At 43.2% G+C, this 19,921-nt stretch overlaps 1 protein-coding gene across 1 annotated transcript; it reads right to left on the bottom strand.

The window, feature by feature from the left end:
* Positions 1–6: 6 nt before the first annotated feature.
* Positions 7–19,740, bottom strand: GMPR2 (guanosine monophosphate reductase 2). The gene is made up of 11 exons (XM_032237370.1): positions 19,629–19,740; positions 17,984–18,082; positions 14,861–14,956; positions 12,404–12,523; positions 10,778–10,861; positions 8,444–8,611; positions 7,077–7,158; positions 6,847–6,953; positions 4,623–4,665; positions 2,104–2,263; positions 7–576 (listed from the first exon to the last, which is right to left on the bottom strand). Exons 3-11 carry the CDS (start codon positions 14,945–14,947, stop codon positions 381–383), a joined length of 1,047 nt encoding a protein of 348 aa, XP_032093261.1. The 5' UTR covers positions 14,948–14,956; positions 17,984–18,082; positions 19,629–19,740; the 3' UTR covers positions 7–380.
* Positions 19,741–19,921: the final 181 nt, after the last annotated feature.

Below are 19,921 nucleotides of genomic sequence, written 5' to 3'. Positions count from 1 at the left end.
TTCTTGCCGACGTTTTACAACCCAACTAGGGAACATCATCAGTGCTAGAAGGGAGTGTGGGAGGAGGATCGTGGGATCCTTGGTGCCCTCTGAGCTTGGTGCTTTCCTTGCCGACGTTTCACGACCCGACTAGGGAACGGCATCAGCGCTATTGGCAGGAATTCCGCCATCCGCGGAATGGAAAAGTGCGAGAAAGTTGCTGCGCTTGGAATAAGCCGACGATCTAAAGGAGATGGAGGGCTTCTCTACCACCGAAGAACCAATCAAGCCACCCTGCTTTGATTGGCATCTGGGTTATTGGAGGAGGGGCGGGGTTGGGCACAGGTGAGGCTACCTGGTGGGGAAGGGAGCGGGGGGGGGGGGGAGAGGAGGGTTGAATCCTAAGGTTGATCCTCCCCGCCAAAGATGGGGTTGACTTGCTGGGTGACGCGGATGAACGTGGTCCTGCGGCTGAGCTCCTTCAGCTTGGCGGCCCCCACGTAGGTACAGGTGGAGCGGATGCCCCCCAGGATGTCCCTCAGGGTGTGCTCCACGTCCCCCTTGAAGGGCACTTCCACCACCTTGCCTTCCGATGCCCTGCAAGGGGGGGGGGGGGAGGGAGAGAGAGAGAGAAAGAGTAAGAGAGAATGAAAGGAAGGAAGAGAGAGAAAGAGAGAAAAAGAAAGAGTAAGAGAATGAAAGGAAGGAAGAGGGAGGGGGAGAGAGAAAAAGACAAAGAGAAAGAAAGAGTAAGAGAGAATGAAAGGAAGGGAGAGAAAAAGAGAAAAAGAAAGTAAGAGAATGAAAGGAAGGAAGAGGGAGGGGGAGAGAGAAAAAGAGACAAAGAGAAAGAAAGAGTAAAAGAGAATGAAAGGAAGGAAGAGAGAGAGAGAAAGAAAAAGACAAAGAAAGAGTAAGAATAAAAGGAAGGAAGAGGGAGAGAGAAAAAGAAAGAAAGTAAGAATGAAGGGAAGGAAGAGGGAGAGAAAAAGACGAAGAGAAAGAAAGAAAGAGTAAGAATAAAAGGAAGGAAGAGGGAGAGAGAGAGGGAGAGAAAGAAAGAGTGTAAGAGAATGAAAGGAAGGAAGAGAGAGAAAGACAGAAAGAAAGAAAGTGGGGGGAGAGAGACAAGAAAGAAGAGAAAGGAAGGAAAGAAAGAAAGGGAGAAAAAGAAAGGAAGGAAAGAAAGAAAGAGATAGAAGGAAGGAAGAAAAAGAGAACTTATGATCACAATTGAGCCCAAAATTTTGGTTGCTAAGCAAGAGCGTTGTTAAATGAGCTTAACCACATTTTACAAGTTGGCCACTCCCACCTGGTCACATGACCTCCAAGCCACACCCACAAAATAGGCCACTCCTACAGAATGGGTTCTAAAAAAATGTTGAAACCCACCACTGATAACAACCTTTCCATGGAGCATTTCCTGCTAACACGGAGGGAGGGGCGCTTCAGGAAAGTCCTCCATTGGCAGACCTCCAAGGTCCCTTCCAGCACTATGTCTCCATGGTGCTGGCTGGGGAATTCTGGGAATTGAAGTCCACAAGTCTTAAAGGGGTCTAGTAACCTTGGCAACTTTTAAGACTTGTGGACTTCAGCTCCCAGAATTCCCAGCCAGCACCATAGAGACATAGGGCTGGAAAGGACCTTGGAGGTCTGCCATTGGAGGACTTTCCTTGAAGTGTCCCTCCCTCGGTGATAGCAGGAAACTGGTGGCAGGCATTCTAGGAGTTGTAGTCCAAAGTTGCCAAGGTTGGAGACCCCTGATCTAGTTTATTCCCTTGATCAGATCCCTGAGGGGATCTTCCCAAACCCCAAAGGAAAACCCATCACTTTGTCACTTGAGAATGGACCCTTCTCTCTTACTCGTACATGCTTGTTATTCTTATATTTATAGAAAAATATATAGAATAACAAGTGTTGGAAGGGACCCTGAAGGTCTTCTAGTCCAACCCCCTGCTTAAGTAGGAAACCTTATTCCACAGGGTTTATATATAAAACCTTATACTCCTCCTATAAAGAGTTCTGTGAGAAGCAGGGATCCTTCCCAGCTGCAAATCCAACATGGAGGAATGGGGGAATTTTAACGGCCCAGCGATCCCACTGACCGTTCTCAAGCTTCCTTACCGATATTCGGCCACCCCTCCGGCGTATTTCTTCATGGACACCTCGGAGCTCATGCCGTAAAAAAGCTTGTATTGCTTGCCTTCTTTTTCAATCAGGTTCCCCCCGGATTCGGTGTGTCCCGCCAACATGCCCCCCACCATCACAAAGTCTGCACCAGCGCCTGCGAGGGGAAATTTGAATTATATGAGCAAAACCAACAGCTCCCCCACATAGATAGATAGAAAGATAGATAGACAGGGATAGAGAGATAGATTAGATAGATAGATAAATAGATAGAAAGATAGGTAGGTAGGTAGATAGGTAGATAGATAGATAAATAGATAGATGACAGATAAATGAGACCGGTAGATAGATATAGACAGATGAGATAAATGAGATAGATAAATAGATGAGATAGATGTGAAACAGAAGAGAGACCGATATCTAGATAGATAGAGATGATAGATAGATGATAGATAGATAGATGATAGATAGATAGATAGATATAGATGAGATTAGATAGATGAGAAATTAGATAGATAGATGATAGATAGATAGATAGATAGATAGATAGATAGATAGATAGATAGATAGATAGATAGATAGATATGAGAGAGAGTTGAGATATAGATCAATAGATCAATAGATAGATGAGAGTAAGAGATGAGAGATAGATCGATAAATATATAGATGAGATTAGATGATAGATAGATAGATAGATAGATAGATAGATAGATAGATAGATATAAATAGATGAGAGAAAGATGAGATATAGATATAGATAGATATAGATAGATAGATAGATAGATAGATAGATAGATAGATAGATAGATGATAGATAGATAGATGATAGATAGATAGATAGATAGATAGATAGATAGATAGATAGATAGATAGATGAGAGAAAGAGAGGTGAGATATAGATAGATGATAGAGAGATACAGAGATATGAGATAGATAGGGAGGGAGGGAGGGAGGGAGGGAGGGAGGGAGGGAGGGAGGGAGGGAGAAAGAGAGATCATAGAGATGGATACCAGTAGGGTAGATAGATAGAGGGATAGAGAGTGATGAGATAGAGAGATAGACAGACAGACATATACACATACTCCTTGACTTACAACAGTGCATTTAGTGACCAGACTTCAAGGGCACTGAAAAAAGTGACCATTTTTCACACAACTGATGTGGCATTCCCCATGATCCTGTGATCAAAATCCAGCCGCTTGGCAACTGACTCACATTTATGACGGTCAGAGTGTCCTGAGGTCACGTGATTCCCCTTTTGTGACCATCTGAAGAGCAAAATCCAGGGGGGCGTGTGTCCAGATTCACCTAACTCCTAAAGCACGGTGACGATTCGCTTAACAACTGTGGCAAGGCAGGTGGTAAAAAGGAGGCAAGCCTCCCTTAACAAATGTCTCGCTTAGCAACTGAAATTTTGGCCTCAATTGTGGTCGTAAAGCAAGGACCACTATCTATCCCCAATAATCCATATTAAGGAATCAGGAGGGGGGGAAAAACCCCCACAAGGAAATAATTTTAATGGCGAGAGAGAGAGAGAGAGGGAGAGAATGTGTGTGTTCCTCTCGTACATCTGTGCTACTTATTCCCGACTCTAGGGGGCGGTGCTCATCTCCGTTTCAAAGCCGAAGAGCCGGCGCTGTCCGAAGACGTCTCCGTGGTCATGTGGGCGGCATGACTCAAGGCCGAAGCCGCACGGAACGCTGCTCCCTTCCCACCAAAGGTGGTTCCTATTTTTCTACTTGCATTTTTTACGTGCTTTCAAAATTCTAGGTTGGCAGAAGCTGGGACAAGTCACGGGAGCTCACTCTGTTTACGCGGCACTTGGGATTCGAACCGCCGAACTGCCGACCTTTCTGATCCGACTAGCTCAGCGCCTTCACCACTGCGTCCCTTTTGAGCGTGTGATTATAGCGTCATTATATAGAGTGACTAAATTAAACAACTGCAGCAGCTGATGTAAAACAATTGTGGCAAGGAATGTTGCAACTACCCTTAAAAAATGTTTCGCTTAGCGACAGAAACTCCGGGCTCAATTGGGGTCATAAGTCGAGGACTAGACAGGCAGACTTCAAACCATCAGTTTGGGGACCTACGTTACCACCACACCCGGGGGTGAAAGTGGCTTACAAGCCAGTCCTCGCGCTTACAACCGTCGTCGGAACCTCCCTACCCAATTTCGGGCGGTTGGCACTTGACATGGATTTAACATCCAGGGGTCACGTGTGACACCTGTGACTTCCCCCCGCCCCCTCCACAGGCTTCTGGACAAGCGATCAAAAGGGATAAGGCAGATTTGCTTAACGACCGCAAGACTCGCTTAACAACTTGCAGCGACTGGCTTAAACGACCATGAAAAGAAAGTCATAAAAATTGGGGGGATTTTTTTTTTCCCCAACTGGCTGAACTGTTGAAATCCCGGCTTGCATTGTGGTCGTTAAGTCGAGGACTTCCCGGCGTCGTCCCGGCGTCACCTCGGCAAACCTAACCGGCAGAATTTGGAAAACGGGAATGTTTACCGAAAGCTTTGGCCACATCCCCTGGGCATTGGCAGCCTCCGTCCTGTAGAAAAGAGAGCGTAAGAAATTTAACCTCGTCCTTTTCGTGTTTTGTTTTATTTTATCCCCCCCCCCCGCCCGTCCTAAAGGAGACACGAGTTCCGTTCTTGCGAAAGCAGACAAATCAAACGGCCAGAGCAAAGGGGGAGGGGTTCAACATGAGCCAGACCAAGAGGAGGGTCAGGGAAGTAATGATTAAGCTGAGCTTCTCAAACTTTTGTGGCTGCTAAATGATCATTCTGACAATTAAGGCTGTTTTGGTTGGATGGACCAGGAATCGTTCAACCGGCTTGTGGTACGGCAAGAGAAAATTATGTCAAAAGGCAAAAAAAAAACCACTTTAATACAGAGCTAGATAGATAGAAGATAGATAGATAGATAGATAGATAGATAGATGATAGATAGATAGATAGATAGATAGATAGATAGATAGATAGATAGATAGATAGATAATAGGGAGGGAGGGTGGGAGAGAGAGAGAGAGAGAGATAGGTATGATAGATAAATAGAGAGAGAGACAGAGAGAGAGAGACAGAGGGAGCGAGAGATACCGGTAGAGGAATAGAGAGATAGAAAAAGATGAGATAGAGAGATATAGGTAGGTAGGTAGATAGACAGACAGACAGAGATGATAGATGGATGGATAGATGGATGGTAGATAGATAGATGATAACAGAGATACAGAGATATGAGAGAGAGAGAGAGAGAGAGGGAGAGAGAGGTATGATAGATAGATAAATAGAGAGAGAGAGAGACAGAGGGAGAGAGACAGAGAGAGAGAGATACCGGTAGAGGGATAGAGAGATAGAGAAAGATGAGATAGAGAGATATAGGTAGGTAGATAGACAGACAGACAAAGATGATAGATTGATGGATAGATGGATGGTAGATAGATAGAGAGATGATAACAGAGATACAGAGATATGAGAGAGAGAGAGAGAGAGAGAGAGAGATAGGTATGATAGATAGATAGATAGATAGATAGATAGATAGATAGATAGATAGATAGATAGATAGATAGATAGATAAAGACAGAGAGACAGAGAAAGAGAGAGATACCGGTAGAGGGATAGAGAGATAGAGAAAGATGAGATAGAGAGATATAGGTAGGTAGATAGACAGACAGATAGATGATAGATCGATGGATAGATGGATGGTAGATAGATAGAGAGATGATAAGAGATACAGAGATACAGAGATTTGAGAGAGAGAGAGAGAGAGAGAGAGATAGGTATGATAGATAGATAAATAGAGAGAGACAGAGAGAGAGAAAGAGAGAGATACCGGTAGAGGGATAGAGAGATAGAGAAAGATGAGATAGAGAGATATAGGTAGGTAGATAGACAGACAGATAGATGATAGATAGATGGATAGATGGATGGTAGATAGATAGATAGATGATAAGAGAGATACAAAGATATGAGAGAGAGAGAGAGAGAGAGAGAGAGAGAGAGAGATAGGTATGATAGAGATAAATAGAGAGAGAGACAGAGACAGAGAGAGAGAGATACCGGTAGAGGGATAGAGATAGAGAAAGATGAGATAGAGAGATATAGGTAGGTAGATAGACAGACAGACAGATAGATGATAGATGGATGGATAGATGGATGGTAGATAGATAGATAGATAGATAGATAGATAGATAGATAGATAGATAGATAGATAGATAGATAGATAGATGATAGATAGATAGATAGATAGATAGATAGATAGATAGATAGATGATAAGAGAGATACAGAGATATGAGATAGAGGTAGGAAGAGAGAGAGAGAGAGAGAGATGATAGAGATAGACACCAGTAGGTAGATAGATAGAGGGATAGAGAGACGAGATAGATAGATTCCTCAGCCAGCCATATAGGATAACTTTCTTAATAGACGGTGGGTATGCAGCAAGTGTAATATGACTTCAGCAAAGTGAAAAAAAGGAACTGGTTGGGGAATTCTGGGAGTTGAAGTCCACAGGTCTTAAATCAGGGGTCTCCAACCTTGGTCACTTTAAGAATGGTGGACTTCAACTCCCAGAATTCCTCAGCCAGCCATATAGGGTAACTTTCTTAATAGATGGTGGGTATGCAGTAAGCGTAATATGACTTTGGCAGAGTGAAAAAAAGGAGCTGGCTAGGGAATTCTGGGAGACGAAGTCTTCTAGTGGCCAAGAATGGATTTCTCCATGATTTCTCACCGAAATGATGTGTCCTCCGAGGCCATGGGCCGCGTCTGCGCACTCCATGACGGCACTGAGTTGAGGGTAACCCACTCCGGTCTTCTTCCGGGTGGTACAAACGGAGCCTGAAACAAGCCAGGATTAAGCCAGCAAGAATCGTAACGGTCCCTTACAAGGCAACCTAGATTGAAATGTTTAGCCCGGCTTTAAGGGGAAAGGATGAATCTACGGGGAATAACCAACGTCACCTGGTCCGATGCCCACTTTGATGATGTCGGCTCCCGACAGGATGAGCTCCTCCACCATTTCTCCTGTCACGACGTTCCCGGCCTGGTGCGGCAAAAGAGAGAGGGGCGGGAAATGGGTGAGACCCACATGAAAGCAGCTAGGCAACTTTGGGCCCATCACCAGGTGATGGTGAGTTCCAGCCTTCGAAATGAAAGCCACCTGGGTGAATTTGGGCCCTGCACCAGGAGACAGAGAGTTCTAGTCCCGCCTTAGGCATGAAAGCCAGCTGGATGACTTTGGGCCAATCACCAGGGGACAGAGAGTTCTAGTCCCACCTTAGGCAGGAAAGTCAACTGGATGACTTTGGGCCAATCACCAGGAGATAGAGAGTTCTAGTCCCACCTTAGGCACGAAAGCCAGCTGGATGACTTTGGGCCAATCACCAGGGGACAGAGAGTTCTAGTCCCACCTTAGGCACAAAAGCCAGCTGGATGACTTTGGGCCAATCACCAGGGGACAGAGAGTTCTAGTCCCACCTTAGGCACGAAAGCCAGCTGGATGACTTTGGGCCAATCATCAGGAGATAGAGAGTTCTAGTCCCACCTTAGGTACGAAAGCCAGCTGGATGACTTTGGGCCAATCACCAGGAGATAGAGAGTTCTAGTCCCGCCTTAGACATGAAAGCCAACTGGATGACTTTGGGACAATCACCAGGAGACAGTGAATTCTAGTCCTGCCTTAGGCATGTGGAAATCTTAAAAATATTCTTTTTAAAAAATCTTAAATATCTTCCTGTTCTGAGCGCGGCTTCCCAAGAGCATAAAACTAACTCCTGGTCCCGACAAAAACCCCTTTTATTCATTGGCTGTGAATTCTGCTCATTCCCATCCAGCCAAAGTCTTTCAAGGGAGGATTTACGGTCACCGACCTTATCTGGCTTGGAGACCAGCCAGGCCGATCTCTGTACAACTTGGCCAGGAGTCTCGGAGTCAGTAACCAATGAAGCGAACTCCTGCAAGCTCCACTCCCCTTTCGCTCCTCTTTTATTTCCTCTGGGAGGGGCCATTCACCGTCCACCTGTGGCCTTCCTCCCAAGTCGACCCCTGTTCTTTAGCTCTTCCCTTCGTCTGGCAACTCTGTGCATGCGCACACTGGGAACAGGCTCCAGCTGTTCTTCTGCCTCACTGATGTCTGACTCCGAAGGCAGCTGAGAACTGTCGGACGGCCCTGGCCCCCTCTCTGCCTCCGACACAGAGCCCTCGTCAGACTCCAGGACTGGCCCATCTTCCTCCCCAACCTTCTCACTCTCCGAATCTGGCCACCGATGGGCCACAACCCTTCCCTGTTTTGCCTCCTGAAGTGGAACAAGAAGGACATCCACACGTACCATGATGGTGTGATGAGGGAACTTCTTCCGCAAATCGCTCAAGAACTGGACGAAATGCTCAGAGTAACCGTTGGCCACGTCCAGGCAGATGTAGCGGATCTGTGGCACGGCCTCCAGGACTTGCTCCAAGTGCTCCAATTCGGACGTCCCGGTGCTGGCTGCCACGTTCTGAGGACAGGCAGCAAGCAGAGAATTCATAATCTCTCTCTCTCACACACACAATCACACACAAACACATACACACGAACACACACACACAAACATACACACACACATACAAATACACACACACAAACACACACACACACACACAAACACACACACAAACACATACAAAAACACACAAACACACACACAAGCATAAACAAAGACAAACACACACAAACACATACACAAACACACACACACAAACACATACAAACACACACAAACACACACACAAACATACACAAAGACACAAACACACACACACAAACACATACAAACACATACACAAACACACACACAAACACATACAAACACACACAAACACACACACAAACACAAACACAAACACACATACAAAACCACACAAACACACACAAACACACACAAACACACACAAACATACACACACACAAACACACACACAAACACAAACACAAACACACATACAAAACCACAGAAACACACACAGACACAAACATACACACCAACACACAAACACAGACAAACACACACACAGAAACACACAGACACAAACACATAGACATACACACACACAAAGGCTGGGAAAACTATGTTTCAAATAATTAAACTACAACGGAAGGAGGTTAACAGTAAGCAGGTTAACAGAAGGAGGAAGCTGGAAGGGACCTTGGAGGTCTTCTAGTCCAACCCCCTGCTCAAGCAGGAGACCCCCGTATATGGCGAACCTATGGCTCACTTGCTGAAAGTGGCCCTGGGAGTCCTCTGCAGGCACATGAGCCCTACACCCAGCTCAGCTCCACCGCACACACGCGCACACCTCCTGCCGGCCTGCTGATCTTTGGGTCTCTGTCGTGCATGCAAGAGACGCTGCGGTGAGGAAGGAAAGAAAAGGGAGGGAGGGAGGGAGGGAGGGAGGGAGGGAGGGAGGGAGAAAGAAAGAAAGAAAGAAAGAAAGATAAAGAAAGAGAAGGAAGGAAGAGAAGAAAGAAAGAAAGAAAGAAAGAAAGAAAGATAAAGAAAGAGAAGGAAGGAAGAGAAGAAAGAAAGAAAGAAAGAGACAAAGAAAGAAAGAGACAAAGAAAAATAAAGAAAGGGAAGGAAGGAAGAGAAAGAAAGAAGGAAGGAAGGAAGGAAGGGAAGGAAGGAAGAGAAAGAAAGAAGGAAGGAAGGAAGGGAAAGAGAAAGAGAAAAGAAAAAGAAAGGGAAGGAAGGAAGGAAGGAAGAGAAAAAGAAAGAAAGAGAAAGAAAGAAAGAAAGAAAGAAAGAGGAAGGGAAGGAAGGAAGAGAAAGAAAGAAAAAAGAAAGAAAGGGAAGGAAGAGAAAGAGAGAGAAAGAGAAAGAAAGAAAATGAAAAAGAAGAAAGCAAGAAAGAAAAAGTGAAGGAAGGAAGAGAAAGCAAGAAAGAAAGAGCAAGAGAAAGAAAGAAAAAGGGAAGGAAGAGAAAGAAAGAAAGAAAGAAAGAAAGAAAGAGAAAGAGGAAGGGAAGGAAGAGAAAGAAAGAAAAAAAGAAAGAAAAAGGGAAGGAAGGAAGAGAAAAAGAAAGAAAGAAAGAGGAAGGGAAGGAAGGAAGAGAAAGAAAGAAAAAAAGAAAGAAAGAGAAAGAAAGAGAAAGAGAAAGAAAATGAAAAAAGAAAGCAAGAAAGAAAAAGTGAAGGAAGGAAGAGAAAGCAAGAAAGAAAGAGCAAGAGAAAGAAAGAAAAAGGGAAGGAAGAAAGAGAAAGAAAGAAAGAAAGAAATAGGAAGGGAAGGAAGAGAAAGAAAGAAAAAGAAAGGGAAGGAAGAGAAAGAGAAAGCGAAAGAGAAAGAAAATAAAAAAGAAGAAAGTAAGAAAGAAAAAGTGAAGGAAGGAAGGGAAAACAAGAAAGAAAAAGAAAAAGGAAGGAAGGAAGGAAAGAAAGAAAGAAAGAAAGAAAGAAAGAAAGAAAGAAAGAAAGAAAGAAAGAAAGAAAGAAAGAAAGAAAGAGAATTTGAGCCCATTGCTGGGGGCAGCAGTTGTAACTTTGAGGAGGGGGTCATCAAGTAGCATTTTTAGAAGCCCGTCATCAGTTTGAACGGTTGTTAAAGGAGCCATCGGTCGTAAACGGAGGACTAGCACGTGGGGAGGACTCGAGGGGGGAGAAGTGAAGGCAAAGTTCCCACACCTACCTGGAGACAATCCGGATTCTGAGCTGCGAATTCCTTCCACTCCTGCAAAGCGCAGTGCTTGTGGATGGCTGTGAAGAGGGAGAACTGGGGGAAGGAAACAGTGTGTAAAGGATGAAGCCAGTGGCTAAGACCCCCGGCTGGGAAGTGCCAGAGCACGAGTTCAAGTCCCGCCTGAGGCACGAAACCCAACAGAGTGTCTCTCAGCCCAGCCCACCCCACAGGGTTGTTACTGTCGGGAAAATAGGAGGAAGCTGTGATGGAGACATTCACTGCCTTGAGTTATTTGTAGGAGGCAAGGAGGGAGGAAAGAAGGAAAGAAGGAAGGAGGAAAGGAAGGAACAGAGAAGGAGGAAGGAAGGAGAGGAACTGAGAGAGAAAGGAAGGAAAAGAGAGAGAGAGGAGGAGGGAAGGAGAGAAGGAAAGAGAAAGAGAGAAAAAGAGAAAGTGAAAGAAAGAAAAAGAGAGAAGGAATGGCAGAGGAGGAGAGAAGGAAAGGAAGGAAGGAAGGAGAAAAAGACAGTGAAAGAGAGAGAGAAAGAAAGGGATGGAAGAGAAGAGGAAGGAAGAAGAAAGGAAGAGAGAGAAAGAAAGAAAGAAAAAGGGGGAAGGAAAGGAAGGAGACAGAGAGAGAAAGAGGAAAGAAAGAAAAAGAGAGAGAGAAGGAATGGAGGGGGAAGGAGAGGAAGGAAGAGAAAGAGAGAGAGAAAGAGGGATGGAACAGAGAAGAGGAAGGAAGAGAAAAAGAAAGAGGGAGAGAGAAAGAAAAAGAAAAAGAAAGGAAGAAAGAGGGAAGAAAAGGAAGGAAGGAAGGAGAAAGAGACAGACAGACAGAGAAAGGAAAGGAAAGAAATGGAGAAGGAGGAGAGGAAGGAAGGAGAGGAAGGAGAAAGACAGAGAAAGAAAGAAAGAAAGAAAGAACAAAAGAAAGAGAACGACAGAAATGGGGAAGGAGAGGAAGGAAGGAGAGGAAAGAAGGAGAAAGAAAGAAAGAAAGAAAGAAAGAAAGGGAGGAGGGAAGGAAGGAAGGAAAGAAAGGAAGAAATGGAGAAGGAAGGAAGAGGAAGGAAGGAGAAAGACAGAGAAAGAAAGAAAGAAAGAAAGAAAGAAAGAAAGAACAAAAGAAAGAACGACAGAAATGGGGAAGGAGAGGAAAGAAGGAGAAAGAAAGAAAGAAAGAAAGAAAGGGAGGAGGGAAGGAAGGAAGGAGAAAGAAAGGAAGAAATGGAGAAGGAAGGAAGAGGAAGGAAGGAGAAAGACAGAGAAAGAAAGAAAGAAAGAAAGAAAGAAAGAAAGAAAGAAAGAAAGAAAGAACAAAAGAAAGAGAACAAAAGAAATGGGAAGGAGAGGAAGGAAGGAGAGGAAAGAAGGAGAAAGACAAAAAGAAAGAAAGAAAGAAAGAAAGAAAGAAAGAAAGAAAGAAAGAAATGGAGGAGGGAAGGAGAAAGAAAGGAAGAAATGGAGAAGGAAGGAGAAAGACACAGAAAGAGAAAGAAAAAGAAAGAAAGAAAGAAAAAGAAAGAAAGGGAGAAGGAAGGAAGGAGCTTGTGGATGGAATATACTGCCAGCCCACCTCGACTCTCCCTGCATGGTGTTTTCAGGAAGATCCACCCAAAGGCATATATATACCTTGGACAAGGCCTTGGCCATCTCAAAGGTCCCCACGGTGTCCATGTTGGCCGCGATGATGGGTATCCCCGTGTAGGTCTGCTTGGAGTTACGGAAGGTGAAGGATCTCAGGAGGTCCACCTGGAGACAAAAAGGAGAGAAGACTCAACTCCCCAAAACTTTGAAAGTCGATTCTCCCAGGGAACCCAACCTCTGCCTGGAACTTAAGCCATCAGCAACGGCAGCCTGTCAATCACCCATCTTCTGCCTGCTGCCAGGAGGCAGCCCCAGTGTGGTGGCCCGCCAGCGGAGCTGGCAGCCGATTCGGAGAGTGAGGAGGTTGGGGAGGAACCTGGGCCAGTCCTGGAGTCTGGGAAAGGCTCGGATGAGGGCTCTGTGTCGGAGGCAGAGAGGGGGCCAGAGCCGTCTGACAGTTATCAGCTGCCTTCGGAGTCAGACATCAGTGAGGCAGAAGAACAGCTGGAGCCTGTTCCCAGTGTGCGCATGCGCAGAGTGGCCAGACGGAGGGAAGAGCTAAAGAACAGGGGTCAACTTGGGAGTAAGGCCACAGGTGGACGGTGAATGGCCCCTCCCAGAGGAAATAAAAGAGGAGCGACAGGGGAGTGGAGTTTGCAGGAGTTCGCTTCATTGGTTCGGGATTCTCCGAGGCTCCTTGCCAAGTTGTGCAGATCTCGGCCTGGCAGCTCTCCAAGTGAGATGCGGTCTGTGACCGTAAATCCTCCCTCGAAAGACTTCGCTGGATGTGAAGGAGCAAAATTCACAACAAATTTATAAAAGGGGTTTTTGTCGGGACCAGGAGTTGGGTTCCTGCTCTTGGGGAGCCTCGGTTAGAACATCCCCAATCTTTACCAACCTCTCTTCTTTTTGCTTCAAAACGTCCCTAACCGAACTGTTGTAAGTCGAGGCCTAAAGGATTTCAAGGTTGCCTCATATAACACACATTCCTTCTGTGTTTCTAACTTGCTAACACACACTCACTCTCCACTAAGAACGATTCTCAAATTCACTCCAGGAGGAGAAAACACGAAGTAAACAGGCATTTCTCTGACTTTAAATCCATAGCTACATATTTATTTATGATTATTTTACTAGCTGATAATCCAGTGTTGCCCGAGTATTTATGTATAGGGAGGAAATGTCTGGACCAAACGTAATTTGTAATGTTGGATTTTCCCCCTTACCAGAGGGAGCCCCCTTGTGGAGTACTGTGAAGCTGCTACCATGGCAACTCCACTGCTCTAAAGCCATTTTACAGCAGTACGGTAGAAGCTGTTTGAAGGCACAACAGGCTGTATCTTAACAGAACACACACCCCGAGGGGGGTTAGGGGTGTCTTACCCCCCGCAGTATTTGTTTCCAGAGAGTAAATCATCTGTGTACCAAGTTTGGTGGAAATGGCTCAAGGCCTTCCAGAGTTATGCTGGGACACACACACACGCACAAACACACACACACGGCCAGATAGGTAGGTAGGTAGGTAGGTAGGTAGGTAGGTAGGTTGATTGATTGATTGATTGATTGATTGATTGATGATAGATGATAGATAGATAGATAGATAGATAGATAGATAGATAGATAAAAGAAAGTTAAAGATAGATAGATAGATAGATAGATAGATAGATAGATAGATAGATAGATAGATAGATAGATAGATAGATAGATAGATAGATAGATAGATGATAGACAGATAGACAGACAGACGATGATAGATAGACAGACAGACAGATAGATGAGAGATAGATAGATACGAGATAGATATATAGATAGATGAGATGATAGATAGATAGATAGATAGATAGATAGATAGATAGATAGATAGATAGATAGATAGATAGATACAAATAAATGAGGGAGGGAGAGAGAGAGAGAGATGAAAGTAAAGAAAGAAAGAAAGAAAGAAAGAAAGAAAGAAAGATAGATAGATGATAGATACACAGACAGATAGATAGATGAGAGATAGATAGATATGAGATAGATATATAGATAGATGAGAGATGATAGATAGATAGATAGATAGATAGATAGATAGATAGATAGATAGATAGATACAAATGAGAGAGAGAGAGAGAAGAAAGAAAGAAAGATAGATAGATGATAGATAGACAGACAGATAGATGAGAGATAGATAGATATGAGATAGATATATAGATAGATGAGAGATGATAGATAGATAGATAGATAGATAGATAGATAGATAGATAGATACAAATGAGAGAGAGAGAGAGAGAGAGAGAGAGATGAGAGATAGATGAGAGATAGACAGACAGATATGAGATAGATATATAGATAGATGAGAGAGATGATAGATTAGATAGATAGATAGATAGATAGATAGATAGATAGATAGATAGATAGATAGATAGATAGATAGATAGATAATTGACATCTAGTTATCTCAATGATGATTACAACTGCTGCCTTGTCATCTGCAAAGGAGAATGAAAAAAGTCCTTCTACCTCGCTCCGGGATTTGAGCGTACTCCTTTTTGGTCTCAGGAGGACATCCTTGAAGTCCAGTTTGATGTCATTATCTATGTGGGGCATTTTGGATTCCTGTAAAATAAAAAATAAAAAGCAAAGCCCTGAATTCTGGAATACCAGGGATGAAATCCCAACCTTTTCTTCTCTAAACTTTTTTTTTCTGACAGTAAGAATCATTAGGGGAACGAATTGACTCCAGAAACTGTGAATGCTCCAACACTGGAAGTTTTTAAGAGGAGATTGGATAACTATTTGTCTGAAATGTGTAGGATTTCTTGCCTAAGCATGGGGTTGGACTAGAAGACCTCCAAGATCCCCTCCGACTCTGTTATTCTTCTATTCTATTCTAATTCCAATATTTCTATTTCTGTTCTATTATTTCTATTTCTTTTATTCTATTCTTTCTATTATTTATATTTCAATTCTATTATTTCTATTCTATTCTTTCTATTTCTATTATTCCTATTCTATTCTAATTCTAATATTTCTATTTGTTCTATTCTTTCTATTTCTATTCTACATATTATTTCTTTCTGTTTCTTTCTATTTCTATTATTTCTATTCTATTGTAATTCTAATTCTAATATTTCTATTTCTGTTCTATTATTTCTACTTCTTTTATTCTATTCTATTCTATTATTTCTATTTCTATTCTATTAATTCTATTCTATTATTTCTATTTCTATTATTCTTATTTTATTTTATTCTATTCTAATTCCAATTCTAATATTTCAATTTCTGTTCTATGCTTTCTATTTCTTCTATTCTATTCTTTCTATTTCTATTCTATTATGTCTTTCTGTTTCTATTATTCCTATTCTAATTCTATTATTCATATTCTATTTTTATTATTTCTATTCTAATTCTAATTCTAATATTTCTATTTCTGTTCTATTCTTTCTACGTCTTCTATTCTATTCTATTCTTTCTATTCTATTAATTCTGTTCTTTCTATTTCTATTATTCCTATTCTTATTTTATTCTATTCTAATTCTAATATTTCAATTTCGGTTCTATTCTTTCTATTTCTTCTATTCTATTCTTTCTATTCCTATAAAATTATTTCTTTCTGTTTCTTTCTATTTCTACTATTCCTATTCTAATTCTATTCTCCCTATTCTATTTCTATTATTTCTATTCTATTCTAATTCTAATATTTCTATTTCAGTTCTATTCTTTCTGTTTCTTTTATTATAGTATAGCCTTTCTACTATAATAATACAAAATAAATTGTCCTTGTACAAAATAAATGCAACAAAATTGGTTTTACCTCACTGGTGTAATTCATGACAATAAATACAAACCATGTAAATAGTATAAAGAATAATCCCAATGCAAGTAATATTCTATTCTATTCTTTCTATTTCTATTCTATTATTTTTTTTTCTATTTCTATTATTTCTTTCTATTTCTATTATTCCTATTCTTACTCCACTCTATTCTACCCTACCCTACCCTACCCTACCCTATTCTATTCTATTCTATTCTATAGTTAAACGATCTCCAATGCAAATTATTTTCCATCGGTTGCCCCTTCCTTTTTCAAAAGGCAACTGGACTTCCTAGTTTTCAAGGTATTTTTCCTTGAAGATGTTTCCCTTCTCATCCAAGAAGTTTCTTTATATCTGACTGAATGTTGGAAGATGGATTTATATTCCTTTGCAGTCATCTGGTTGTTAGTACTCTCTCTGAGAGCCATTGAGACCACTTGGATGTTTATCTGTGCCCTCAGGGTCATTAGATACAGGTATTCCTCGACTTAAAACCATTTAGGGACCATTCAAAGTTACGACAAAAAGTGAGTCAAATGAGGTGGCGCAGTGGTTAAATGCAGCACTGCAGGCTACTTCAGCTGACTGCAGTTCTGCAGTTCGGCTGTTCAAATCTCACCGGCTCAGGGTTGACTCAGCCTTCATCCTTCCGAGGTGGGTAAAATGAGGACCCGGATTGTTGTTGGGGGCAATATGCTGACTCTGTAAACCGCTTAGAGAGGGCTAAAAGCCCTATGAAGCGGTATATAAGTCTAACTGCTATTGCTAAATGGGGGTGGATGACAAGGAAAATGTCTTCAAGGAAAAAGAAAAAGTTGAATTGCCTTTTGAAAAAAGATCTTTGGGAAAACTATCACCTGGATGATTGGGAATCTACCAGTGGTGGGTTTCAAAAAATTTTGGAACCTCTTCTGTAGGTGTGGCCTGCTTTCCGGGTCCACTGGTGGAACCTCTTCTAACCGGTTCGGTAGATTTGACGAACCGGTTCTATCGAACCGGTGCGAACCGGTAGGAACTCACCTCTGGAATCTACATAGATTGTCTCAATAGTGTTTGTAAGGTGGCTCAGTGACTAAGACACTGAGCTTGTGTATCAGAAAGCAGAGGAAAAGGTTTAGAAACTTTATTAATTGACCTTTACTTAAAAGATGTCATAAAGGTGTAATGTTATTGGAGGATTTTTTTGAAATAGCTAATGAATGCCATTATGTGGTTGTGTCTTTAAGTATGAATGATTTGAGGTAAAAGCACGTTCAAATAATTGTAGTCCAATGAGAATTGTGGCACATTGATAGTAAGATATACAAAGATTTTTGATTTAAAGTCTACACTCTAATATGAACTATAAGGAATGACTGTGGAAGAAATGCACGAAAGTTATAGGTAACCAATCGACACGCTTTCTACAAGATGTCATGAAGGATGATTCTTTTTTTGTGTTTTTGTTCATTTAAAATAAAATAAAAATTTTCAAAAACAAAAAAGGTTGGCGGTTCGAATCCCCAGCGGCGCGTAAACGGAGGGAGCTCCCGTGACTTGTCCCAGCTTCTGCCAACCTAGCAGTTCAAAAGCACGTAAGAAATGCAAGTAGAAAAATAGGGACCACCTTTGGTAGGAAGGGAACAGCGTTCCCTTGCGCCTTCGGCGTTTAGTCATGCCGGCCACATGACCACGGAGACGTCTTCGGACAGCGCTGGCTCTTCGGCTTTGAAACAGAGATGAGCACCGCCCCCTAGAGTCGGGAACAACTAGCACATATGTGCAAGGGGAACCTTTACATTAGTTAATGATTATTTCCAAATTACACTTTCAACTTTGTGACACTTACCGTGGGGGAATTGCGTTGAACCGAAGACTGCTGCCAATAAATATTTATGACCTCCGTGTGACCATCAGCCTCGATTTCCAGCGGGCCATTCCCGTCATTCTAAACCAAGATCAATAAATAAATAAAAACGGAGGAGGGGAGAAAGGAGAGGAAAAGGAGAGAGGGAAAAGCAGAGGAAGAAGTGGAGGGAATGCAAGAATAGGACAGAGGGGAGGAAAGGGAAGAAGAGGGGAAGAGTAGAGGAGAGGAGGGGGAAGGAGAGAAGGGAGAGAAAGGAAGGAAGGAGAGAAGAAAGGAGGGAAGGAAAGAGGGAAGGAAGGAGAGAAGGAGAGAAGAAAGGAGGGAAAGGTAGGAGGAAGTGAAGGAGGGAAGGAAGGAGGGAGGGAAGCAAGGAGGGAAGGAAGGAGGGAAGGAAGGAGAGAAGGAGAGAAGAAAGGAGGGAAGGAAGAAGGGATGGAAGGAGAGAAGGGGAGAAGAAAGGAGGGAAGGAGGAAATGAGGGAAAGAAAAAAGGAGGGAAGGAAGGAGGAAAGGAAGGAGGAAAGGAAGGAGAGAGAGAAGAAAGGAGGGAAGGAAGGAGGGAAGGAAGGAAGGAGGGAAGGAAGGGGGAAGGAAGGAGGCAAGGAAGGAGGGAAGGAAGGAGAGAAGGAGAGAAGAAAGGAAGGAAGGAGGGAAGGAAGGAGAGAAGGAGAGAAGAAAGGAGGGAAGGAAGAAGGGATGGAAGGAGAGAAGGGGAGAAGAAAGGAGGGAAGGAGGAAATGAGGGAGAGAAAAAAGAAGGGAAGGAAGGAGGAAAGGAAGGAGAGAGAGAAAAAAGGAGGGAAGGAAGGAGGGAAGGAAGGAGAGAAGGAGAGAAGGAAGGAAGGAAGGAAGGAAGGAAGGAAGGAAGGAAGGAAGGAGGGAAGGAAGGAAGAAGAAGTAGGATTGTTGTAAAATAAGATGGGTGTATGGGATGGTAAGAAAGCAATCTCAATTATATCGGCAATTGTAGGGGAGAAAAACTGTTATAAATACATATTATTAACAACAGTTATGAGATTATATAATTGTGAATGTATATATGAGAAATAAAAAATTTAAATTAATAAAAAATAAAAAAATAAAAACGGAATTGAATGACCAAAGTCCAGCTTTATCGCAAGCGAATCTCTCCGCCCCATAAACCCTTTGTCATCACCATCTCCCGTCTTTCGAAACCGCCGTTACTTCAACACACACACAGTCTTAGGGATCTTAGGGAAGCCTTGGCTGGCTTTGCATTTCACCTCCCGGGGGTGGGTGGGTGGGGACTACAACTCCCATGCTCCCCAGCCAGCGTGGCCCATGGGAATTGTAGTCCCGCCTAGCCCATCTGGATGGCATGAAGTTGGAGGGATGCCAGGTTAGCCTAAAAGGCAGCGTGCATCAACCTTGGACATTGGCTGGACTTCAACTCCCAGAATCCCCCAGCCAGCCACGTTGGCTGGCTGGGGAATTCTGGGAATTGAAGTCCACCCATTTTTTTCAAGCTGCAAAATTGGGAAAGCTTTTAGCGATGCCAACCTTGCACCCCAACCCAGAATCTCCATTTTGCTATCTCAAAACTGGCATCACATCCCAAATGACCAATTTTTTTAGGGTGCGGAGTATATAGGGGAATGCACACACCCCGCTTCCGGTTTCTCCGGTTTTCGCTTTCCGCCCGCTTCCGGTCTTTTGGCGCTCCCCTACAGGAGTAAAAAGCGGACCGCGCAGCCTCTCCCGGTTTCCAAGGTCTCCGCTCTAAGCCCCTCGAAGCTGGCTGCCGTTGGCTTTCAACGGAGGAGCAATGCCTTGTGGGAAACGTAGTTCTCACTCTAAGCGCCTGCAAAGCCCACAAGGGCTGTTAGAACTACATCTCCCTTAAGGGAGCGCGCTCAAGCGGGAGGACCTCAAGCGCAGAGGGAAACGCTAATCAGGGA

This window comes from Thamnophis elegans, chromosome Z (assembly GCF_009769535.1).
Source record: "Thamnophis elegans isolate rThaEle1 chromosome Z, rThaEle1.pri, whole genome shotgun sequence".
Taxonomy (NCBI): Eukaryota; Metazoa; Chordata; class Lepidosauria; order Squamata; family Colubridae; genus Thamnophis; species Thamnophis elegans.
This window is presented reverse-complemented; position numbering and strand designations above follow the sequence as displayed.